Below are 27,439 nucleotides of genomic sequence, written 5' to 3'. Positions count from 1 at the left end.
ATGTTAGAAAGGAATCATGAAAGATGTCTAAATGTAGTAATTTTCCGTAGTGGATGTAAGTTGTGATTGCGCGAGTAATTACTGAGTTGTTTGCTGCTTTGGTATTGTTGGCTTCAATATGAAAAAGTGCAGTGTCCCTGGTACGCCTCGTTGGAACATTTAAACCAATGACGGATAGCAATTCGGGACTATCTATTTTATTATTTGGTAGATTATATAGAAACAACAGATCTGACAATGTGGGTCTTTTATTATTAAACAAGTTCTGCTGTGTAATTATTATTTTTTTTTTAATATTTTTATTCTAGATAAAAGAAAATTACATTTTTCACTTATTTAACTAGAAATAACATATATATTACACATAAATATATTACACACCGATATTATTCACTTTCATTGTTTTGTTGATTTCGCATAAAACTGAAGAATTTTTTTTTAAATGTACCTATACTTTTTTATTTTTAATTTCGTCTGGGAGGCAATTATATATGTTGCTTCCCTCGTAACCAATGAATTGCTTGCCATAATGAGTATGTATGGTATTTAAATGTATTTTAACGTGTTGCCGTGTAAAGTGTGTGTGTACTTGGGACGTTTTAATGAGTTCTGTATTTGTATGTATGAGTTTATTATTTATTTTGTTAATAAGGAGACATGTATTATATTCATATAATTTTCTTAATATTAATAGTTTTGTTTCCATATATAATTTTTTGTTGATGTTCTAGGTTTGAAATGAAATAGCTTTTTGATTACTTTGTTTTGTGTTACCTGTAGTTCATTTATATATGTTTCACATGTATTTCCCCAGATTTCAATCAAGTAGTTTAAATGTGAGTGTACGAGGCAATAATATAGACCTTTTTTAATTTTATTTGGTAACAGATATGATATCCAGCTGAATTGATTAAGGGGGAGATTTTATCTTAAATATACTGTTTAAAAGTTAGGTGTTTATCAATGCACAGCCCAAGATATTTCTCCTGTATCAGGATTTGGAGGTTGTTATTTTCAATTTTTAAGGTTACATGAGGCGGAATTATTTTACGAGTTGAGCTTAAAATCATATATCCTGTTTTTTTAACATTCATTTTTAAGATATTTGATTGGAGCCAACTGTTAATTTTATCTAAGTCACTCTGTGCATTTTCTAGTAAGATGTTTAAATCTCTATCCCCGTATAAAATTGCAGTATCATCTGCATATAAAAAAAATTTCACCGTTTAAATCTAATTGGGAGATATCATTAATATAAATTTGGAACAGAAGTGGTCCTAGTATGGATCCTTGCGGAACTCCGTAGTTAGGTAGGTGGTTGCTATTTTGATTGTTGATGCTAACGAAATGCTTTCTGTTGCTAAGATATGATTTGAATAGATTAAGAGCAGGAATAACTACACCAATTTTCTCGAGTTTCTTGGGAAGTATGTCATGGCTTACTGTATCGAAGGCTTTTTGAAGGTCAATTAGTATGGATAAAATATAATTTCCACCATCAATGCTGCTTCTAAGTTTAATGATTAAGTCATTTATTGCCGCAAGTGTGTTTGATTTTTTCCTAAAGCCATATTGTTTTTTTATATAAGAACGATTTTTTGATAGAAAGTTGTTTAATCTATCGTAGATTACACGTTCAAAGATTTTAGATAAGATTGGTAAGATAGAAATGGGTCTGTAATTTGAGGTATCCGTTTTGAACTCACCTTTGTGATTTGGTATTACCTTAGCAATTTTGCAACTATCTGGAAAAGTTCCCTCTTTAAGAAAATAATCAACTTTGATAAAATAGGAACCATATTACTACGTGTGACAGCTGTTTCGCCTTCTGAAGGCATTATAAAACGTATCGAGGATTGGCGAGCGAATTACGCACTAAAGTAAACTGTTTAAACTAAACACATAAAAACAAAAAAGTATTTTATTTTATTAAACACATTAACTGTTTTTTTTGTAAATTTGATAATAATATTATTGAATACAAAAGAAAAACCAAAAATTAAAATGGAGTTCTACAAATTAAACTTGATAACAATAAATACATGAAAAAAAATTGCCAAAGAATCTTGATGAGAGAGAGTGATAGAAGATTCCATTTCATTTCGTTTATAAGTGATTTGATAGAGATGGAAATCTTTGCCAGGTCGTTTTTCAGTCGGTAACGAAAACTTTCCTATTTTTGTTGAGAGGATTATTTATTTTTTTATTTTATTTTATTTTTTATTTAATATTTGAAAAAAATATTTTTTTACATAGATAAGTATACAGGATATAAACAAGATATAAAACAATAGAATTTAAAGTAGCCTTTCCTCTCCATAAAGAGACAATGCTCATGTGTTTGGTGAGGGAATTCTAGTTCAATATTATGTTAGTATTAAAAGTTATTATTATTATTATTTTTTTGTTAGTAATAATTATTTAATGAATTTAGGTAATTATTTTCAGAAATGATCAATAACATTCAGAGTCAAAATACTTTGTAATTTGATATTATCGTATCTTTAAAGATTCAACAGAATTGTTACTTGAGGGGCTGCAGAAATTTTCTGATTTTTCCAGGCTCTTTTTGTTGTACCAAAGAACATTTCAATGCCAAAAAGCCAACATCGATTGAATAACAGAAATAGTTGAAAATTATCTGACATAGTGTAACTAGTAACTCGCTCACCAAGAACAAGAACCAGTTTATTCTTTGGTGAGATTGCGATTATAAATATATTTTGTACCGATATGTAATTTATATAACACCACTGTAACCACTTATATCTATATTAAATAAAAAATAAAAAAATAAAAAAAATAAACTGTGTCGACTCTCCGAGGTAGCCGAAATCTGTAAAGATAATTAATTATTATGTATTTAGTGAATACGAAATATACACATTGAAAATTTAAAACATGAAAAAATAATGTAAGGTGGTTATGTTAGATAGGAGGACCTCCGATATTGAGATATTTGATTGCATGTACGATTTTGTATTACTCAGTGTAAAGGGCTATTAAAAAAGCTAGAATAAAGTGAAAAACGGTAAATTGAGATGGTACCAGTAAAATAAATAACAATTGTTAGGTTAACATTATTTGTTTCACCGCTATGTCCAATCAGGGCTGTTACTGGTGGTTATTTATTTTATTTTGGTGGGTTTTTTCTCTTATTGGACTTTGGATATAATCAATAACCAATAATAATAAGAGAAAGAACCAAAATGTCAGTGTGTCAGGTTAAGACTGTCCGTGTCGCCCCAGGGCTGCGGGCTGAAGGGCGTAGCGCTTCGGGAGTTGGGGGTGAAGGGGTTGCGTCCCCGGAGAGCCACTATCACCAATTAGCCCTCGGCACTCAACTCGTTTGCTCAAGGCACCTTGCGGAACATTCCCGGCAAAATTACACATCCCGAGTGTTTATCCCCCGTATAATCCGGCAGGAGCTGGGTGAGCGGGGTGGCGCGGGGGCTAAATCTACTCCTGTAATTGAATGAAACGAATAAATGTGTATCCCCCATTTGCGCTGCTAGTGCGCTTAACAAATCGATTCTGTGCAAGATCCGACAGAAGGAATAATAGATTACTCCTACAGTATTACTACCTATAATACATTCAGCTAATGAGACGGATGAAATGATTGATTATTTGAATATTCCAATGCGAAAAGATAAAAACATTAAATTGGTTTTCCAATTGACTCCAATAAATATTTATTACAGCTTATTAAAGCGTCCAACCCAGGCGTCGCGTGTTCTAGCTAAGTCCTCCATCATTCCACAAGCAACATTTTTCGCATTATATATGGTAGTAGAGAAGGTTAGATTTTGTCAGGTTATGCATTATCTTGGTTGAGGGCTGCGAGATCTTTTTCATACAAAACTTAATTTCGAATTTGAGACCAAAATACCCAACCAAACTGAACATTTATTTTTTAAATCAAAAGATATTGCAAATATCTAGTACAAATGTGGGCTATTTTTATTCATTCGTGTTTTTAATTATAAAATAAAGGTCATTCAAGAATTTAACTTTCCATGGTTTGAGTTGCAATTTTTTGTGAGTTTTAATAATTATTACTGTGTACTATGAAAAATAATATTAAAATAAACATTGTAAAGAAAGCCTTTTTGTTTAGAATTTTGAATTTACATTCTAAAATTTTAATTCCAATGTAAATCGGTCGTTCGTAATTTAAATTTACGCAAATCGAAGTGCTTCGTCCATCTACATACCCAAACTTACTAGCACAAGTTAGCTTGTACGTTAAAACGGCAAAGGGGTATTCTGCGCAAACGGCTTGCACAAACATTAACTTGCGCAAACTAAATTTGCACAAGTACGTTAAGATGTCACTTCAAATTATTGCGATTTTTGTACAAACTGTGGATGCGAAAAGCTGTTTTATGAACGCCGCACATTGTACTGTCTTTTTTGCGCAAACTGTGCACATTTAACTGATTGCGCATGCAAATCGCTGTGGATAGAAGGACCTTCAATAGTTTTTTTTTATTTATTTTATATTTCACCATATTTATATGTTAGGTGGACCGTACATTATTTTTTTAAAATAATTATAACTAACCCTTTCACACCCTTATTACTATTTTCACATATATACTATATGTAATGCTTGATAATACCACAGAAAATTATTTGAAAATTTTGGGTATTTAATTTTTTTTATATAGTTATTCTGCGTTAATTTGGCTTAAAATTGGACGTCAGAGGGTACTTTTTAAATAGTAAGGTAAAATAAACATAACACAAAAGTAATACAAATAACTGTTTCATGTCAAAAATGCACATTTAGTGTAATGTAGTGATAATCTCTAAGGTTTGAAACAAATAAAAGTTTAACTAAAATTCATTCAGAAATAATCTGGGAAAAATTATCTTTAAAAATTCGCCACACTAGTCGAAAATATGTCCGTCACTACCAGTGTTAATTTGAATGAACATTGAAATTCATTTACCATATTCTGGCGAATAACTGTGAACAGTGAATTGAACTGATGTTATTATTATAGAACACATATATTTTTAATTCGCGTAGAAAATATTGATATCTCACCTTAAATAAAATAATCAATGACGGCAGAAATTCTATGAAACTCACAATCAGCAGATGTCAAAATAGGAATAAGGATTTCAAACGAGCGAAAAAATAGACGCCACAGAATAGATTACAATAAAAAAGAAAACCAAAACATGGTTCTAAATCGTTGCCGTTAGGGTAAAAAAAAATCACAAAGTTCGTTTTAATTTGAATGTGGGCTGAAAAGGTTAACTCATGCCAAACTTTTGCCATAGTTATCTTTAAAATCATGAAATATCAAATATATATTTTTTTTTTGTAATTATTTTTTATTTTTAATAATATGTTTACATGGTACATAATTCATTTTACATCTCAAGTCTTTTTACTACTCTTCCATTGAAAGCATTTGCTTGTGTATGGAAGAGGAGTGTACATAAATGTTGTTGTTAGTTAGTACTTAAATAATTCATTGTACATAAATGTATGTTTGCTGTAGTATTTTTTTTGATAGTAGTGAAGGATAATATATTAATATAATAAATTTTTTTAAAAAAGAAAGGAAGTTATGGAAAACTAAGGATATTTGTGAGATTAATTAAGTGACAGTAGTTTTTTTTCAGAATATTTTTAAAGTGTCTCTTGACAGAGAGCAGTATTCGGGTTTTATCATTAATGCTTCTGATTTCTTCTGGTAGACGATTGAAAAAAGTTCTTCCCTGGTAAGTATAATGATGTTGTGCAAAAGACGTATTTAGTTTTGGGCATAGAAAAACATGTCTAAGTCGCGTTCTGTTTTCATTTAAAAATTGATATTTATCTTTTTCTTTTATAATTTGGATTAATGAGTTTTTAATATATAGGTCTTTAAATGTAGGTACTTGAAATTCTTCAAACAGGCGTTCTGTTGGGTAGTCAAAGGATTTTTTTTATATAATTTTAATAATTGTTCTTTGTATAATTTTAATTGGAAGAAGGTTACATTTATACGCGGATCCCCAACTAATAATAGCGTATTGTAAAGTGGATTGAACTAAGGCATAGTAAATTAAATATAGATTTTAATTATATTTTATAATTAACAACACAAATAAATAAAACAGCTTATATCCGTACTAAATATTTGCTATAATTTTTGATTTAAAAAAATATTATTCAGCATTAATTTGGGTATTTTGGCCTAACACAAAAACTAAGTTTTGTATAATAAAGACCGCGCAGCCGAAAAAAAATATGTGCCTAGTGCCTAAACCAGGTTTATGGACTGTTCATATTGGATACTAAAAAAACTCTATGTTAATAGAAAAAAAGGTTTTATAGTATAAGTAACTGAGTAATAAAAATGAGATTAAATAAAATGTTAAATTTCATCGTAACATCGAATCATCGTACGCCCCTGCCCCGTGTGACGTATGGCTCTGCGTTTAATTTGTAAATTGTCGAGTAAGTGATTCGAGGTGTGAAGGCCCGCTCCCGGGGGGCCCGTTCCGCTCCGAGTGGGGCTCGGGGGAGAGAGGCAAAACAGGGGGGACTTCGGGAACCCCCTCCTCACCCCTTCCTACCTCTTGACAGGACTTCAAGGGCCATTGCCTGCCTTTTATCTTGGACCGTAGATTATGAACTTTGCAGCAGTTTTAAAATAAACCTAAAATACAATATGTATGGATTGACTTATCTGAACCTATTGAAGGGTTGTAAACATGATCACGTTGTACACAAACACACACACACACACACACGTTGGCTCACAAGCCTAGTCAATAGTCATGTCAGCATTTGAAGTGGAAATAGTTTTAAAACTATGCAGTTATGTTGCTTCAGACATTTTGATTAATAAATGAAATGACGTCATGACTTTAAGTAAACGCCCCCGTTTTGGAAAATGTGTCAACTTTTCCGTGGTTTTTCTTGGATTTCTCAAAAACCAAACTTTTTTTTGGAAAATTACTGGCTCATTAAGTATTAAAGATAATTAATTACATTTAAAATTTTATTTGAAAGAATTCGTAAGGATTTTTCCATGTTATATATGGTTTTCAAGTCATGGAAGAAGAAATTAATAAAACGTTCAAAACGTTCAGCATCTCGATTTATGTTTAGTTGAGTAATTCCATCTGTCTGTAAATTTGTTCTTTACGTTCCGGTTCCAGTTTAAGGTGGTAGCAGTGTTGGATACTACCTTTTTATCTCACCTGAATTCGCATTATCATGGTTCCTACTACAAGCCATAAAATCGGAATGATCAATATTATGGTACCTACCTGCCTGAAGAAGGTTAGAAAAAATAATTCTCATTCATGTTACTTAAAATATTCAGGTTATTTAATATGACGGCCTCCATGGGCGAGGGGTAAGGCTACGACGGCGTGCGCAAGAAAGTTTTATTTGATTAATTGTTTTATTTCAAAATGTACTCATTTAACATACTATCAGTATCGCACTGGTGTAAGATCGCCATTCAGAATTGTAACGTTGCTTTAAATGACTTTAGCCGTGTTTGCTGATCAGATCTGAATAGCCAGGTACTTCCCCACCTTTCTCTTTCCCATCTCCTTCCCCTCCCCACTACCGCCAGCCTCACAACATACCCCGATTGGGGATGCCATAGTCTCACTGGCTCCAGACGGATGGGAGAAGTTGGAACTCTTGTGCGGTTTCACATTACAAAAAAAAGATAATTAAGTAGGTAGGTATTTTTGCACCTACTAAGAATGGTTTCAGATGAAATTTCGGTTGCGATTTATTAAAAAATATAAAATATTAAAAAAAACACTTTTTGACGCGATGTCTACTAAACCACCTACTAGTTTTTGGAAGGGAGGTCTACTAAACCACCTAATAGTATTTGGACACTAGATCAACTAAACCACCTACTAGTATTTGGACGCTAGGTCTACTAAACCACCTACTAGTTCATAATCTACGTTATATTAGTATTTTGGACGCGAGTTCTACTAAACCACCTACTAATATTTTGGACGCGAGGTCTACTAAACCACCTGATAGTTTTTGGACACTAGGTCTACTAAACCACCTACTAGTTCATAATCTACGGTATATTAGTATTTTGGACGCGAGTTCTACTAAACCACCTACTAATATTTTGGACGCGAGGTCTACTAAACCACCTGATAGTATTTGGACACTAGGTCTACTAAACCACCTACTAGTTCATAATCTACGGTATATTAGTATTTTGGACACAAGTTCTACTAAACCACCTACTAGTATTTTGGACGGGAGGTCTACTAAACCACCTACTAGTTCATAATCTACGGTGTATTAGTATTTTGGACACAAGTTCTACTAAACCACCTACTAGTATTTTGGACGGGAGGTCTACTAAACCACCTACTAGTATTTTGGACACGAGTTCTACTAAACCACCTACTAGTATTTCGATGATTTAATGGTAAAATATTTAGTTTTAGGAGATGATTCTACGTCATTTTAAATTGTAACTTCCGAAACGGCTTTTAAAAGCCTTTGGAAGGGTTAATTTAATTTGCGAAAACCAGTTTATAAATTAAGTCGCCGTTAAATCAGCGGAACGATCTAAAGGCCGTGAAGGAGAGGGGGAGGGGGGTACATCCGGATTAATTTTATTCCATTACGGTAATGAAGACACAAATACTTCCGGGGAGCGTGGGGTGAGATAGAACCAGAAGGGTGAAGCAGCTAAGACAACCTGTTATACCAGCTTTATAAGACGACTTGGGAAAACACCTGATATTGTAAATCACCTGATTTTTAATAATAATAACAACACAGCTTTTGGGCGAAACGAAATGTTGTGGGTGACGGCAGAGTGTATGTTCAGACATTTCTCGATGTTGTGGGTGACGGCAGAGTGTCTGTTCAGATATTTCTCGATATTGTGGGTGACGGCAGAGTGTCTGTTCAGACATTTCTCGATGTTGTGGGTGACGGCAGAGTGTATGTTCAGACATTTCTTGTTGTTGTGGGTGACGGCAGATTGTCTGTTCAGACATTTCTCGTTGTTGTGGGTGACGTCAGAGTGTCTGTTCAGACATTTCTCGTTGTTGTGGGTGACGGCAGATTGTCTGTTCAAACATTTCTCGTTATTGTGGGTGACGGCAGAGTGTCTGCTAACGTGCACCCGGAGTTGCTCGGGGTTATGAATCGTTTGAAGTACAGTTTTGAGGTTGTGAATTCGAGTCTACCTGAAATCTGAGTCTATTTTTAAGGTGGAAATAATATTATTCTAAAGATTAGAAAAATGTTATTTTGCACTTAATCGTGCCATTTTTTCCTCTGGCGTCCCTACCATTCATTAATGTATACCACAGTATTAATATTAAAAACTACATTATATCGACTTTTATTCGTCTCCGTATCTCATTCCAGCGTTAATCTGCCATTCACTACTGTATACCTCATTGTTACTATTAAAAACAATATTATTTCTCATTCCAGTTGAGAGATAATGCCAAGTCTTCTCCAAACGTCCCCGACTTCCTCTACCATTCAAAACACTCTCTAAACACTCCTAAAACTAATAAGAACAAACTTTGAAATTTTTAGCGAAATCGGTCCAGTAGTTTATTTCTATCTTTTGAGTCTATAGGGGACAAACAAACAAACATTCATTTTAATATATTTTTTTCATTTAATATCTTTAGTTTTATTTGCCGACATGATGCGGTAGGTAAAACATTGTTTATACTTCCAGTTTTCGGTTCAAAATGGTGATCGTGTTCGATACTGCTTTATTATCCCACGGAGTTCACACGATCAGTAAACAGTAGCAGAAGTCGGGGACGCCCGAGGAAGACATGGCACGATCAAGTGAATCAGATACTCGAGTCGGGCCATGTCAAGAGTTAGAATAATAGAAGAGTATGTATGAGACGATGTATGAATGTGAATGAGGCAAGAAGTGTGTGCCAATACCGAGTTGTTTGGCGGTCCGTCCTCTCTGCCTACCCCTGCGGGGAAACGGCATGATGGTTAGTTAGTTAGTTAGACAAAACTTATTGCTAATTTATTAATAATCTCTTCAAATTATTCGTATCCCTGTTGAAAACGGGATTGCAGGGCATTCACGTTTAAGTAAAATGCCAATCTTTTGTCACACGTAAGTCCTAATATTTTTGCATTTCGTCATGATATTATTATTAAGACAACCGCTGGTGGATGAACACATGTTCCGATATTATTATGAATATACCCTTATCAGGAAGCGGCTTGCAGTCCATTTTTTAACAGGATGAATAAAAATGCAAAGAAATTTTAAATAAAAAGAATTGTCATTGGAATCGTGGAAATTCTTTAGATAAATTATAATATTTCACGTACGTAATGTTTAAGTTGGTAAGTATTTAAGTACCACATGATTTCATACGAATTGTTGATTTCATTTATGAAATAAGCGAAAATTATAAACATTAGCTAGGACTTTTGTTCATAGAACTACTAGTATAATCATAAAACGTATTATTTCATCATTTTTTTTGTATGTGAACCAACTAATAATTTGCTACATAAATATTGACACAATCTATGGTATCACGAAAACAATTATGTAGATACCTTGTACCTACTTAAACTTAAATAATAAATCTAGTTTCGCCTATATGGCACGAACGATCAATGCTGTTTTTATAATTTAAATTCGGTTTTAACTCGTCCGTTTTGCATTTCATCTGTGTGTAAATTTGTTTTTACGTTCCGTTTCTAGTTCAAGAAGGTGGCCGTTTTAATGGTTCAGTAAAGATTCTTTTTTCAAATGTGAAAGCGCCGTATTTATTTGGACATTCTCATTCACATTTTTTCAATATTATAAGTACCTACTTCCCGATGAAAATTTGAAAAAAGAATTGCCATTTATACAGTGAACTACTTTGAACAAATTGCATAATTCGAAAAAAAAAATTCACAAAATATATGGATTACATGTAATTAAGTATGAAGGTATTTAACTACCTACTTATAAATCTGATGATTATAGAGGAATGGAGAGGAGGAGAACTAGAGGAGGTCTACAGAACTACTAGTAATAATATTATGTATACGAGCAACGTTGCTACGAATACCTATCCAAAACCTGAAAATGGACGTTTGAATAAGTTCCACAAACATTCCACAACATCCGGTCACCGCTTTAAACCTCCCGACCACCCACCACCACCACCCCCAAACGTTTCCGGATTAAATTGGATAAAAACATAAAAACGCCCATTTTTGCAATTTAAATCATGTCATATAGTCCCCACCGGAGATACTGCTGTTCAGTCCCCTCCTCGCTGCGGGCGGTGGGCGAGAGAGAGACGCAGCATCTACGCCGACAGATGTTAAGCGTAGACCCGGCGTAGACCACTGTTTCTTAAAGAGTTGTATAATAAAGATTAATCTTAGGTTTTCGTTTTTAAAATTAACGCTTTGAAATATTAATATCAACTTATTATCTTTCTTAGATGATGAAAATATTTTTGTGTTTTAAATTTTTAATTTTTTATGTTGATGACCCGAATGTTTTTTTTTTTTTTTTTTTTAAATTTGCCGGTAACCCGGGCGTTTATTGACATCAATATTTGTTTACAAATTATGTGCGCTACCCGACTCACTAGACAATATCTGTTCTATGCCGATTCGTTTTATATGCGACTCCTATTGACTTTTTCAATATTACTATTATTACTAGTCCAAATTGTGGCTGAGCTGTCATTGCGTTTGGGTCCCACCAGGCGTAATGTGCTCTATTCCTCGGCTGGCTAAGTCCTCCATCACAACAAAAGCAACATTTTCCGCTTGCTGTGGTGGTAGTAGGAGATTTTAAAATATTGTCAGGTTATTCGTAACCCGAGAATGTTTGTCTTTTAATTTTTTAAGGTTATACGCATCAATATAATATTTAAACGTTGAATAAGAAGATTATTAAAACATTTAAACAAAACATGGTACAGAAGATGACACAAAAATAAAAAAGGTAACGGTCGCAACTGGCAGTTGATTCCAGGACCTCTATCTTATCGCGACTACACTGTACCAATGAACTACTGAGACCTGTTTATTTTCCGTCATTCTCATCGATCTTACAGATCGATATATTTTTAAAAATTACCAATATTATTTTCAACTGTAATCCCCATATTTTTCATGTTTCGTTTAGATTTCAGAGCATTATCTTATTCTTCAAAGATCGAATACTAAATTGGTGTGTAAAACGTATATATAACCTTCAAAAGGTGTTGAAAAGAATTGTACATTATTATAATGTTCACACAGTTGAAGAAAGAGTGGCGTAGCGGATTGTAGAGGATCGTAGCGAGCGATGTAATCAAATAAATAACTCGGCAATTTTATGAAATAACACGTCGGACGGTTGGGACGGAGGGTGGTGGAACCAGGGGTGACGGGGAGGAGGGTTTATTTACTCTTTCAGGAACTGAATCAGAAACATTCGTAGGATACGATAACCGTACAAAATTGTTATGGTGTCATTTCGACAATGTACATTATAATAAATAATGTTATATAATAACTCTTTTCTTCATATTAATAACTTCTTTCTTTTATAAGCATATTTATTTCTTGTATAATGCAAGCTTTGCTTGAATGATATTGTCGAAACGATAAACATGTAAAATATTATGAAATGTTTAATGTTACACAGTATTAGTTTAATAAGGGTAGTTCACTCAGTCATAATTTAGGTAATGGATTCATAGTCACTTAAGCCTGAAGTAGCTACTAGCTTGTAGCTAGAAGTAGCCCTTAGGGTGTACGATTTAACTATCAGATTACGCGCCGAGTGGCAGTTAACTGGCCGTTACGATGATCTTGTCACGGGTCTCTGACACCAGGGCCCAATCACGTATAATAATAGGGTCAAAGGTTAGGAAGGAGTATAAGCAATGTGGAAACAGATGATCAATTGACATTTTTTTACGTGAATACAACACAACAGTCCCTGGGGCCAGTGGGTCTATGGTATCAGGTTGTAGGAACTTTTTGTTTATTATTATTGTAGAAAGCAATCACTTTGTGGTTTGACATATTTAATAAAATAAAATACTTTTTTGTTTTAAAACCACGATATTTATTAATTTAAGAACCGACCGGTTTCGCTTTACTTAAGCATCATCAGGGTACAAATTAATACTAAACAAGAAGTACATAATGTGTGCATATATATAACAAAATATAGAGGGAGACAACATGGTACAAATATATTATAGAGGGAGACAACATGATACAAATATAAGCAACACAAAGACGGTCATAAAATACATTAACATAAGTGCACAAGTAATGGAAAAACCGCCAGATAATTATGTAGACTAATGGGTTATACCAATAAATCGGGAGAAACAAAGCATCAACTGGCATGGTGGTAAGGAGGTAAGGAGAACTGGAATTTTTTTTTTATGGGTTTATTAGAAACAGACCTAATATTGGACTACTTGATATTTCTAATTGATTATTAAGTATCTGACTTTTGGTTTTTACAGCTTTTTTAATTTCTAGTGCCTCTAAGTTGTTTAGTCTGTTACCATGCCTGTTTTTATGTAAGATGTTAGCACCGGTGCTAACATCTTACATAAAAACGGGCATGGTAACATCTTACATTCACCGGTGCTAACATCTTACATAAAAACGGGCATGTTAACAGACTAAACAACTTAGAGGCACTAGAAATTAAAAAAGCTGTAAAAACCAAAAGTCAGATACTTAATAATCAATTAGACATATCAAGTAGTCCAATATTAGGTCTGTTTCCAATAAACCCATAAAAAAAATTAAAAAAATTCCAGTTCTCCTTACCTCCTTACCACCATGCCAGTTGATGCTTTGTTTCTCCCGATTTATTGGTATAACCCATTAGTCTACATAATTATCTGGCGGTTTTTCCATTACTTGTGCACTTATGTTAATGTATTTTATGACCGTCTTTGTGTTACTTATATTTGTATCATGTTGTCTCCCTCTATAATATATTTGTATCATGTTGTCTCCCTCTATATTTTGTTATATATATGCACACATTATGTACTTCTTGTTTAGTATTAATTTGTACCCTGATGATGCTTAAGTAAAGCGAAACCGGTCGGTTCTTAAATTAATAAATATCGTGGTTTTAAAACAAAAAAGTATTTTATTTTATTATTGTTTATTGTTTATTGCGGTATTTTAAGTAGGTACATAGTTATCTATGTCCTAATACAATCCTTATATACATATAATTATAGTAACACATTTAAAATGAATCAATCACATATTTTAGTAGTTTAATTTTAAATGTTTTTATGTTTTCTTCTGATTTTATTTCTTCTGGTAGCTCTCCAAATATCTTCAACGCTCCGTACATCAATGACTTTTGACTCTGTTTTTTTCCTGAAGGGGATTCAGGAATTCATTTCTTTTCCTCGTCTCATGTGTATGTTTGTTCTGTAGTTTATCAATTTTTCTTAGGAATTCACTAGACGTATGGCCATTGATTATCTTGTAGATTAAAAAAATGGTATTAAAGTAAATAATTTGTTTAAATGACAAGATATTTAACTATTTCAACATGTTCTTAATTTTTGTGTATCTATTTTTCTTCAATATGGTTCGCATTGCTCTATTTTGTAGAATTGTCATTTGTTTCATTAAACCGTCGTTGGATAAGAATAGAATGCTGCTACAGTAATTTATGTGTGGTACGATAATTGCGTTGTACATTAATTAATTACTTAGGGAAGTGGGGAAAGAAAGGTGGGATAGTACTCGGCTCATCAGTATGGTTACCAAATACGGCTAAAGCCATTTCAAGGAACGTTTCGATTATGAATGGCTGAGGGTATTTTCCACTATATAACGTGTCACAATACACTACACTATCGCAGGCCCGAGAGAAATCACGTGATATTAAAATTCCATCAGGATTATAACATACACATATTAATTGGATTCCAACAGTTTTGACAAAGACACGATCCGGCGGACAGATTGGGCAGACGCATCCGCCGCCAAGACATAGAAAAACCTTAACCATTAACCCGCACACCCCTGCTTAGTCACCAAACGCATCGAACCACTTGAGGCGACCTGTGGCAGAGATGTTGGTTACCCAATAAATGGTTCCCGGGACGGCGGTACCCATACACTACTTTCGAAATTAAATATTTCACAAATTGTAACTTATATTCAAAGCAAATCTGTGCTGTTGAACGTGATGATTTATTTATTCATAGTAATAATTTTACGCAGGAATAAAATAATTTGCAAGTTTCATTATTTTTTATGAATTAAATTAATTGTTATTGAAATAATTGTAATTAAATTATTTGTTATTGAATTTATTTTTTTTCTTTATTCATAAAGTACATTATAATTCAATTCATTGAAATTTAATTAATTATAATTCAATTAATTGAAATTTAATTAAAAGTCATAACATAAAGCTCCATAGCTCATAATGAAAATGATGTCTAGACCTGAAAGAAATGATGCTCATGAAAAAAAATCAGACAAAATTTCATGACGCTGGAACACATCCAGTTCATAAACTCCTAGCTTATATTATTTTTTAAATCAATTTTTATTGTGAAAGCTTTAGAAACATATTGCGGTGTAAGTATGAAACTATTGTTTATAGCAAAAAAAAATTCGTATTTATAACACCCTTTATATAACTTACTATTTCGGGGTAGTGAAGAAGTCATCCGTCCCACTGCCACCCACCAAGCTACCCTTAGTTTAGTGAGTAAACATCCCCTTTAAGAACAAAGCAGAAGCGTTAATCATGTAAAGAATCGGGAAGATATTTCCATAACGCGAATCATTGCCAAACATCGCACATTCTCACCAACTATTGAAGTTTTCATTTTTCTATTAAGTTCAGTTTTCGTCTGCTTTCCAAAGTTTTAATGATAAATCGCTGTATTTTTAGTTTATAAATTTTGCTACCTTAAGGGTGGAATCCACTACTCCAATACCCTAAAATAACGTCGGAATATTAACGACTTAATCGAAGAAACAATGCACAAAATTATTAGACGCTCAGCCCTGTGTTTTGGACAGAGCTACGGTTGAATTTGCCCTAGCAAATCTCTAATATAAAGTGAAAATCTTAACGACATAAGTACTGAAGTCGTGTAAAAACAATATTCAGCAGGCCTAGAAAATGTATCTTTCCGTGAGTTTTATTTAAATTCATTCTGATGCATTAATATTACTATACTCTTATATGTATCTAGAAGGATTCCTCTGGAAGTTACTAATTCATCTTCCAGAAAAATATAATCTGGTGCTTATCGCTTATTTTATAGTAAAAAAATATTTTTATAAAATTTACAATGCTTTTTACATGAAATATTTTAGTAGTAAGGTACTTTTTAGTTGATCTTAAATATAAATAACTTTCATCTGTAGGGAACGTTCTAATAAAATATGTATAATACCTCAAGTGAACCTCCGTTATTAGAGTCTTTTGTCGCTTTATTGAGTAGAAAAAGCAAACATAGCCCGAAACTCATCGAGATGTTTTCTGTATTACTACTAACTGTCTTTAGTTGTTTTTATAACATTGTGTAATTCCTTATAATGTTTATTCTTTATATTTCTTTATGATTTATGAACATATTGTATAGTTGCAAATATCGAATCAACGACTAGAATTTATGGAACATTATCGGTCTAATATTGTAAAATAATTGCCGTTTATGCTCAATATATAAATGACTGTTTGTTCCCTAAATAAAATAAAAAATAAAATGTTGAAGCAAGTTTGTGGTAGAGCAAAGAAACCATTAAAACACAAGGTGTACCGCCTATGCCTATTATCTGTGGGCGCAAGGTTGAGCAGGGAATTTAAAAAATAAAAATAAAAAGTTGTGAAAAATAAAACAAAACAAAAAAAAACCTTTAATAAACTGGAAACAATAAACCCTTAACACATAAAATTTAAAAAACGGATTAAAGAACAAAAAAGGATATCTTGCAAAAAATTTACAACGTAAAAGGACAAAACATTAATTAATACACAATACAACTTCACTATAAACAACCGTACTTCATAATATTTGCCTTTTTTTAATTACCGCATTATATTTTATTTTACTGATTTCAATGCATTTTATTAATATGTACATTTATTTTTATCGAATTTTACTAAATTGTAAAATAGAGGCCTCAGTATGGGCCAAACACCCAGTGAGGCCCACATTATCAATCAAATAATGTTTGAACATACACATTGTATCAATAAATAAATAATAAATAATAAATAATAATAATAAAATAAAAAATGCAATTTCATAAATTACAGATGGTTGGTATATTTAACAAAAACTAGAACAATACCAATTAACAAAGTTTTATAATAACTTTTTTAAACTGAATTAGGCTTGAAAACTATTGTGCTTAAAATATGTTAAATTAACCTGATGATTTTGAAAACTGACGACAGTTGCGTGGCGAAAGGCTTCGAACTGCTTTTTTATAGAAACTTAACAGTGTGGCTTAGAAATAGATTTATAATAAGCATTAGAAATACATAATACGTGAATTCATTATAAATAATATTATTGTATATTGACTTTCATAAAGGGTTAAAAAAATCAGTTTATCTGGGTGAATTTTAATTACTATAAAAATCAGATAATCTCGTTGAATTTTAATTACTTTAAAAATCAGTTAATCTGGGTGAATTTTCCTTACCATAAAGAATATCTAAGTTCTTAAACACCAAAAAATAACAGTGAAGTTAAGCTCTGCAATCAAGTCTTATTCTGTCTGAAACTAGGTTAACGTCACTAACTTCGTTTATGACCAATGGAGAATTGTAAGATTTATTTGACTCAATAGGTTTTTCAATATTTTGTACTGTGAAAGGAAATGAAATCGGTGATAACTCCAATAACTATGTAATTACTAGTTTAATTCGAGAATGAAAATTTATAGTTAAGACTACTCATAATTAGAGATGTGCTTTATTTCAAATAAATCCATTTCAAATGGAAATGCAAAATGGCCATTTTCCATTTTGCATTTTAAATTCTTTTCAAAAAACCATTTTGCATTTTGCATTTTAAATGCTTTTTTCAATGCATTTTCCATTTAAATGCTTTTATCAATGCATTTTCCATTTTAATTGCTTTTTGGCAACATTCTTCCTACAATCTCCACTCATCTTTTTTTCATAAGCCCCAAATATCAGTCCGTCCTCAACCTCGCTATGAGATATAATTTACATTTGTCAAGTTGCTCCCTGGTAGGAGCCCTGGCAATTGAGTGATACCATTACAAAAATACTGATTCAAATACTGAACATGGGGCCATGACGCTGTAATATTAAATGTTAGAGAGCAGTTTCTATGTTTTTACGTTGGCAACGTCCGCGCAAATTTTTTGTGGTTTGTCTCTAGTCGTGGTGTTTTTGGATTTACCATCATGTAATATGTTTGTTCTACATTGATGTCCATTATTAAATGACAAAATTGTTTTAAAATTCTATAATAATTTTAATTGTTTGACCTGAGAAACCATTTTGCATTTTCAATGCATTGTGAAAATAAGTATTTTGCATTTTGCATTTGAAATGCTTTTCTAAAAACCATTTTGCACATTGCATTTTCAAATGGAAAAGTTTTGACCCATTTCCATTTTGCATTTCAAATGGTTTTGGGTACCCATTTTGCACATCTCTGCTCATAATATAAATCATCTATATAGACCGTTAAAATTATTATTATTATTTTACTAAAATAAATAGAAAGTCAACGTGTTTTTAGGAAATAAACTGCAGTCGTTATTCCACCTACTAACGATTATTTCAAAGCATTATTTTATGTTTATTAAAATATTTTGAAGTACCTATACAATTCTTTTTTCGATTATGGCCATCACTAATCTTAAAAGTGCTATCTTCTTCGAAATTCAAATGCTTCGTTTTTCTTGCATCTTTTTCTTGCTGTTTACATTCTCCCAACCCCTAGTGTTCGCGGCTCTGTCCCCGTGTGAGACTTTCTTAAACACCAGACAGATCTGCGTCAGCGGTTTCATCTGATGAATAAGTCGCGTCAGACTTTCGACCGCCTGTCATTAGTCACTTCCCGACGGGCGGGGAGGGTGCCTCCCCCAAAGGCAGTGTGATGTTCAAGAATACGAGGATTTAACACTTAAATATGCAGTGATAAATTGTGGAACTGTAGTAAACTGCTGGAAGATTATTGCTGAAATTGTTCGGGGGGGGTTATTTATTATAAAGTATTATTTAGGTTCATGTTGCAAGTACTCGAAGGTGTATGTTCAAGTACTTTCCTTAATTTATTCAATATGTAACTTTTTTAATCTATAAAAATAAACGACAAACTCATTTCTGAAATGTACACCTACCTTTTGCACTACAGCGCAGATTCGAAATGATTTGCGCTTCTTCAAGACCGATGTTAACTTTTCCTTTCCCCAAAAATCGTCACAAGATCTTCCTCAATTCTGAAATCTGCTCATTTGCCTCTATTGTGAAGTTTTGAAATAGATAGGAACTTATTCACTTATATTAAAAATAATATCTACCACGTGACAGATTACTGTAGGTATACCCAATGACGTTTCAATATTTGTAGACGCGTTGTAGAACTCTGAAAGTGACAAGCAAAAGAAACGTCAATTGTCGTGCTTTCGATTTCTTAGTTGTAGTACTAAACTGTTAAGCATCGCGTAAGGTCATGTGCGACGTCTAAGTAAATTGCGTAAAATGTGTCAAAATGCCCTCGCGTGTGATGAGAAAGTTTCTGCATTACACGGCAAACACTAGAAAAGGACAATGAATAACATTTCATTCGTAAATATACATAAAGTATTTATGTATCATTATAAAAAAAAACTTTCTGATATGAAATATTGTTAATTTATTAAAAATCCTTTAAAAATGGGATTGGAGGCAAATGATTTAACAAATTTCAACAAAATTATTACTTACTTACTTAGTCGGAACACGTGTTCTTAGAAACTATAATACTTTCGCATATCGCCCATTATATTTATTCGGACAAGGCCACCTGCGTGCACAGTACACACGTCTTCAGATATATTCTGAATGACTAATTTTATTAGGAAATGGTCATGCAGTTACATTTTAACAGTAGCTTGATTAAAAAAGCAGTAGGTACTTATCTTTCTCCGTGTATATATACAAATTTTCTCCGTGTTATATTAAAATAATAGTTTTAAAAGGTGGACAATATTACGCGTGGGCGCATGGAGGTACCCTTAAATATCCCAACGCAGTACATTTCCCGTGTTTCATATTTTCCGAATGAATGGAAAAAATGAGGTCGGATACTTTTTGAACAAACTTCGAATATAAGTAGGTACCTATCTATGGACTTGGAGCTTTGATTAGATATTTTACACCTTTTTTATCCACTGGCATGATTTTTGGCATATTTTGACATTTTGCAAAAACGTTTCGAGTGATCGCTTCTCATAATGGGCCATATTTATAGAACCTATAAATATGGGATAGACGGTAAAATCTAGGTAGATTCAATAACTTTTTTTTATTTGGTACAATATTTTTTACATTATAAGTTTTCCAGTAATGTAGGCCTCACTAGGTGGCTTGCCCGTGCTGAGGACTTCATTTTATAATATGAAAATATAATCTACATAATACATTTAAAATTAATAAATACATAATAATATATTTAAAATTATAAAATAATAACATTGAAAATAATCTTGTGTGTTTGTGAGTGAGGTGTGTTTATATTGGTTTTGTGTGTTACATGTAGGTTTTATTTTTATTTTATGCTATGACATTTTGGTAATATTGTCTTTTTTGTTCTTTAATCCATTTTGTAATTTTGTGTGTGAATTTATTTTTATTTTCCTCAATTTTAATTTCCAGTTTTACACTGTTGAAAGCTTTTATAGCATGGTATTGGTAGTGTCTTTGTCCAAAGCTTGAATTTACTGTCGGAGTTTTTAAGTTTTCTTTGTACGCTTGTCTAACTGGTCTGTTAGTGTTATTTTGTGCATGTTGAAAATAATTGTTTTGTCAAAAATGTAGTTTAGTAGTGTTTTAACGTATAATTAGCGTATATCTAGTACGTCATAGCTGTTGAATATTTGGTCTGTATCAGTCAGTCTATGTTTTTTTAGTATTACCTTTAAGATCGTTTTCTGTGCGGTTTCTATGTAATTGAAAGCAGTAAGTTCGCGTTATCAGTTTTATATGTTTTTGTATTTATATTTTGAGAAATGGTATTAATTAAATAATAGGTTAAATGTATACAAATGACACCAATCACTCCAATGGTTATACAAATTTGTAATTTAAAAAAGAATAATTCATTGTTTTTTATAAATCTGAATAGGTGGTGAAGGCACCGTTGCTGTGAACAGCAAGAGCGGCGGCACCAACGGGGTCAGCAATAGCACTGGCGGAAACAGCAACTCCGTTAGCAGCGCAAAGCAACGTCGCTCCCGGACCAACTTCACCCTCGAACAGTTGGGCGAGCTGGAGAGGCTGTTCGATGAGACGCACTACCCCGACGCCTTCATGCGGGAGGAACTGAGCCAGAGGCTGGGGCTCAGTGAAGCCAGAGTGCAGGTATATATTATATTTATTCTCTCTGAATTGCTTCATTTATTACCACGGCGGGTATGGTTAAAACGGCTTTAAACCAGGCTTAAGCATTCCCCGGCATTCCCAATTTCTAGAGATTTATAGCAAGTTTCTCTTTAAGTTTTTAAGTTCTAAAAAAAATATCTATACATTTGCATGAAGAAACGTTAATTATATGAAATTCCCTCGATACAAAAAAGGCAAAGCAAGCTGTGCAAATTATTAAAAATACGTTTTGTTCTGTTATTTTGTATTTTATTGGTATGAATAATTCGGGTCCATGATAACTCAACACAGTGACAATTCAACACACTTTTAAAAAGTTATATAAAGTCATTAGAAACGATGAAAAAAAAATTTGAACCTAACCTAACCTTCTTAACCCAGTTAATAAAGTTTTTGTTTCATCACTTTTCATGACTTTATATAACTTTTTAAAGATGTGATGAATTATCATTTTTATGAGTTATCCGCTCACCGAAAAATTCACAGTGTATCTTTAAATACAACGATAGCATTTTCCGAAAGATTTTTGCTCTATTTCAAACGAGTCATGTTTTATTAAATATCTTTTTTTTTTAATTAGCGTGCTCCCTCTAACATTCGTTCTTACATATCTCCCTCTCAAACAATCTTTGAACACTTACTACGGGGCCTTAATGTTAACTATCATACCAACGTTGAACTGACGTATAAAAATATTATATCAAGTAAGACGGCATTTAATAATAAACGTTATTTAAAATTTGCACAACTCTTAATAAAACGATTATGAATATTTAAAACACGTTTATTAGTACGAGGGTATGTTTATAATATAACTAGTAGTAGTAGAGTGGAAAAGCCAGGGCCGGCCCTTTGAAGGCGCTATTGGAGCTGTCCGCTCGGGGCGCCGGACAAATAGGCGCTGATAATACCTACCACCTAATACAGTGCCCTTGAGGTTGTTTGCCTTCGCAGCATCACGAACAAGCTGGAGCAAACTAATTTCCGTTATATCAATTTACAATTTGCTTAGTTTTGGAGGAATGTGTTGATTGTAAAGTTGGTAACAGTTAAAAGCGTGTACATATTCATATTTATAATATTCACCTACATCGTTTAAGATTTACTTGTATTGTGGAAACGAAATTTTATTAAAAAAAAAAAGCACGTGACCGCCTAATATTTAAATCATTTTTAGTACACGTCATTTTTATGTACAGAAGCTGTGTGTATTGTGTACAAGGAAATGTTTATTTAATTTTTTTTGGTACAACTTTTCTTTAACTTTTAAAAGTTATACCCATCAATGTAATAAATATTGAAGAAGGTAATACTAACAAATCTAAACGAATCATGAAACACAACAAGACACAGAAAATTAAAAAAAGATAACGGATAAAACTAGGAATCCAACCCCGGCCTCCAACTGACCTCCAACTGACCTCCAACTCTTCCAACGCTGTAACTAAAACTACTGAATACGGCCTACATGCACCGCTTATCGTGTTCTAATAGTGGAATAAGTTTCAACGAGATATTAGTACTCCCTAGCGCCTCAATTTTAGCGCTATGGCCGATCTGGGCTTTTACATATTTTTTTAACACAGAGAACATCTAAATGATCATAACATCACAAAAACAAAATACTCCTCCATGCAAGATGGAAAAATACTGGAATAATAAATTAATTAAATCAGATTTTTTATTCTGCTTTCCTGTATAAATTCTATTTAAGACTTGTTTACATCAATTGATTGATACGTTAAATATTTCAACAACATCCTTATATTCATTACCAAAATTCTGTATACGGCAAACGGGAATGTACAATTGTGATTCCGTGTTGGAGTTGTCACAATAAAACGGTAAATATTGCTTCGATGTCGATTTAAATTGTAATCGAAATAATCGAACTGTAAAATAAATAGAAATAATAATAATAACACTTCTTAAATAACTTAATACTTGAAACCATTAACTTCATAATCCTGGAATGTTTATGATTTACACCCAATTGTTTGTTTTAATAACATCCGGATCAAGATCAATAATAATACACCGCTTGCGTGGCTCTATTCGACTTAAATAACTTAATACTTGAAACCATTAACTACATAATCCTGCAATGTTTATGATTTACACCCAATTGTTTGCGTTAATAACATTCGGATCAAGATCAATAATAGCCGTTTTTGTAATATTTGCACTCCGATAGCGTTCTTCGCTTTACAGCAGATATTTTCTTGTTCTCATCGAACATTTCAAAACAGTAAAACGAACAATGCAGCGTTCCGCAATATTTATTAAGTCAGAGCTCACCGTTCGAAAATGTTTGTTTTTTGCTTCTTACTTCGTACAATCAGAGTACTTTAAAGTTAAGATTAATACTATAACACCGTATGTTTCACAGATCTGTGACCGTCACATACATAGCCTTAGCGAGATGTACTTATAGATTTAACCCCGCGTTCAGCGCCTTTGTCAGAAGTATGACGGGGTATTTTCCACCCTCGGAATTCGGATTCGAGAGCTTTTACAGAAAAATGCCACTTATCTGAAAGTGTCCCTTAATTGGGATATATAGCTGCTTTTATCGTTGCATCCCACTGCATCCAATCTAATGATTTGTTCGCAATGGTAATAGATAAGTGATTCTATTAGTGTAAAAGGCTGAAGAAAGAAAGTTGCTGTAAAATGTACTGTACACAAACCTATAAGTTCATCATTCGGCGTTTTATTTGATGTTTAGTAAAAATACATTAAAAGGATAACGGAAGAGTATGTTAGTATGTATTAGAGGATATATAATAATAATAACGTTGTTTAATTCCGCTGTACAGAGCGGTGAGTCTAATACTCTGTCTGCCATCTAAAAGCGTACTAATAAATAAATTGAGCATAAGAAAAATAAAATAGTTAACATAGCACTTATATTACGGTAGCTCAAGGAAAATTCTCTATTCATGGTACAAGGGCGCGCCCTGCCACTGGGCGACAGCATCCATGCACCTTTCCGTTTTGGGAACATCTGTAAGGCGCCGCATCGCCAAGGGAGGCCGAACAGCGCCCTGTATTTGTGGTTATACTGTACTCAAAGTGTGTTCAAGACGTCATTTGTCTACCTTTTTCATAGTTATCTAGCGTAAAAGCTCATGCAGTACATCAGGAATAGTTATAATATATAATATAATAACATTAATGTGAATGAAGCAAGGATTGTGTGCCGAGACAAAGTGTTTGTGTTGCGGTGTATCCTCTCTGCTTACCCCTAGTAGTTAGTTAATAATATAACATATTAACATAGTTTCAAACATAAAGTAAGTATGTACATTTTACATTCGTATATGCATATAATTATTCATATTTGTTGCAAACCATTAAGACTGAAAACAGGAAAATAATCTAGTAGTAAGGTAAATAAAAAATAAATATATATGACATACTGATATTAAATATAAAACAAATGTTAAAAAAAAGAAAAAAATAATGTTTGTTGTATCTATAGAAAAAAATACTAATAGGTCATGGCAAAATACCAACGCCGTAATTAATATCGAATTTAAATAATAGTACTTGAAATGGCAAAGTAAATCAAAGTATAATACACATCAAATATGACCGTACATGCATACAGTCATTAATATGCGTCTAAAAAAACAAATAAACTAAGGAGTATGTGAGTTAAACGTTGGAAGGTATAGAGACAAGACATTTTTTTTAAAGCTAATAAATAATACAAGTTAATAACCAGCAAATAGGTCTGAAATTAGTTGCCTTTTGAAACTCACAAAATTATTAACACCAAATTTATCAATAAGTTCACAGTGTTTGTTTGCAAAGTGATGAATCCTTGGAATTGGTGAATAAATAGAGTAGTTAGTATTGAGGTTATTGTTACATTTAAAAGTGTTTTTGCTTCGAGTTTGTCTGGCAGGTACATTCATATAAATTAATTCCAATAATTCAGGGCTGTCAATTAGATATTTGATAATTTTTAATAAAAATAATATATCAGCTAAAACTCTTCTGTCTGATAGTTTGAGAAGTCTGGTTTCGTAATATTGGTATTGATGTAAGTACGAAATTAGGGGTAAGAAAAAGAGAGGGGTCAGGAGGATAGTATCTTCCACCCTGGATAGGTGCTATATTTTAATTATTTCTATAATAATTGCTGTAAAAACCCACGGAAACAGTTTTCCATTTCGACAACAAGCTGTCGGGTATTGTTTAAGCTTGTTTAGGTCTACAGTTGTATAGGTTCTAACTTGTAGCTGTGCATTTTATGAATTCAAAATACATAGGTTGCTGCAGCAAAATCCATGGTTGCAATCCACGACTGCAACAATATTGCTGCTCGCTTGATTTGCATGGACCCCACCCCCACCGCTATTCCTCCATCCCTCGTTGCCAGTGCTGTCCAAGAATTAGATTAGACGGACGTGCGCGGACAGGGCGGCAATAAATTTGCGTGAATTTACCGCACCGCCCGCCTGAAGGGCAATCTGCGCCCGCCCTAGCCCCCCACTGCCGCCCACCACCACTGCCCATTTCCACCCTCCATGGCAGACAACCTTAAGGAGCTGTTAAGTGTTCACTATTCCTGATAATTTAAATTTGGGCAAATGTCCTACTAAGATGGAAATGATGCCACTAAGAGCTCCGGTCAAACTTTCATTTATGTTAAATGCATATTTATTTATTTTCATTATTGGTATGTCAGCATTTTCTTGAACTGCAACACTCTTTTAAATGATATGAATAATAAGCTTAAATTGATTTGGTTTTATATATAAAGTTCTAAGCGATGCTTTTGATAGTCCAGAATTACTTGCATTGATAAGCTTTCGGATTCCACTACGTAATACTATAAGTCGGGATTTAATTCAGTGCAGAAATTCTGGGACTAACTACCATATGTATTTCTCATTGGCCAGAATACTAATTGAGGGAAATAATCATACCCAGTCAGTGGGACATCTTCAATTTATCACCATATAAATACAAAAGATTGTTACTGAGGCAGTTATGTGTGATAAATAATGTATAATTTTTAAAACAAAACTGTCAGCGATTTGTCATGAACCTATTTTTACTTTCAAGAACTTTATGATTTTTTTTTTAAATTAATGTTAATCAAAGTCATTTTCAAACTGTGGATAGGATACGTTGAGACGACTTACTTATATGATTCTATTTCAAACTCAATTTTTATGAACTCTGAAATAGAATCATATAAATAAATCATAAATAAGTTAAAAATGGCCTTAATGACCTGAAACACCTGTCACAATAGTAAAAAACTTAAATACTTGCAGAACTTTGTAATAACATTATTAAAATTGATTTACCTTATTTTTTAGTTAAATGTAGATCTACGAATTAAAAACAGAATCAACTAATAGAGTTTATACTACAACGAGCCAATGGAACTATGTTATTCCGATTTCATGAATGTTATTAAACTGAAGGAATTAGGAAACGTTTAACTTGTAAGAGCTGCGAAGAATATTCAATAAATAGAAATAAATTTTTGGTAAGGCCAACGTGAAAACAATATCAAACTGGATAAAGTCATATTTTAATTTTTTGGACAAACCCAGTAGAAGTAATATCCAAAGGCAAAATAAATGTATAAGGTCGACACTGCAATTGCAGTGCTTCGTGACGTGAGTGGGTACAATTCTTCATCACTGCAATTGCAGTGCTTCGTGACGTGCGTGGGCACAATTCTTCAACACTACAATTGCAGAGCTCCGGCTCCGAAGGGTTAAGTAAGATTTAATGTTTTAATTATTAAGTATAACCAATCTGAAACAAGTCCAAGTTGTACAAAACGCAATTGTAAAATTACTAGT

General features: G+C 32.8%; 1 protein-coding gene across 1 annotated transcript in view; it reads left to right on the top strand.

The window, feature by feature from the left end:
* LOC149425292 (uncharacterized) overlaps positions 1-27,439 on the top strand; it is a 49,871-nt gene that overhangs the window by 5,495 nt on the left and 16,937 nt on the right. Inside the window, exon 2 of the mRNA XM_089650758.1 lies at positions 21,349-21,584. Coding sequence (XP_089506884.1) covers positions 21,349-21,584 — 236 coding nt within the window. The remainder of the gene's footprint in view (positions 1-21,348; positions 21,585-27,439) is intronic.

This window comes from Hesperophylax consimilis, chromosome 3 (assembly GCF_061612785.1).
Source record: "Hesperophylax consimilis isolate HC1 chromosome 3, BYU_Hcon_1.0, whole genome shotgun sequence".
Classification (NCBI taxonomy): domain Eukaryota; kingdom Metazoa; phylum Arthropoda; class Insecta; order Trichoptera; family Limnephilidae; genus Hesperophylax; species Hesperophylax consimilis.
Note: the sequence above shows the minus strand (reverse complement) of the source record. Positions and strands in the feature narration are given on the sequence as shown.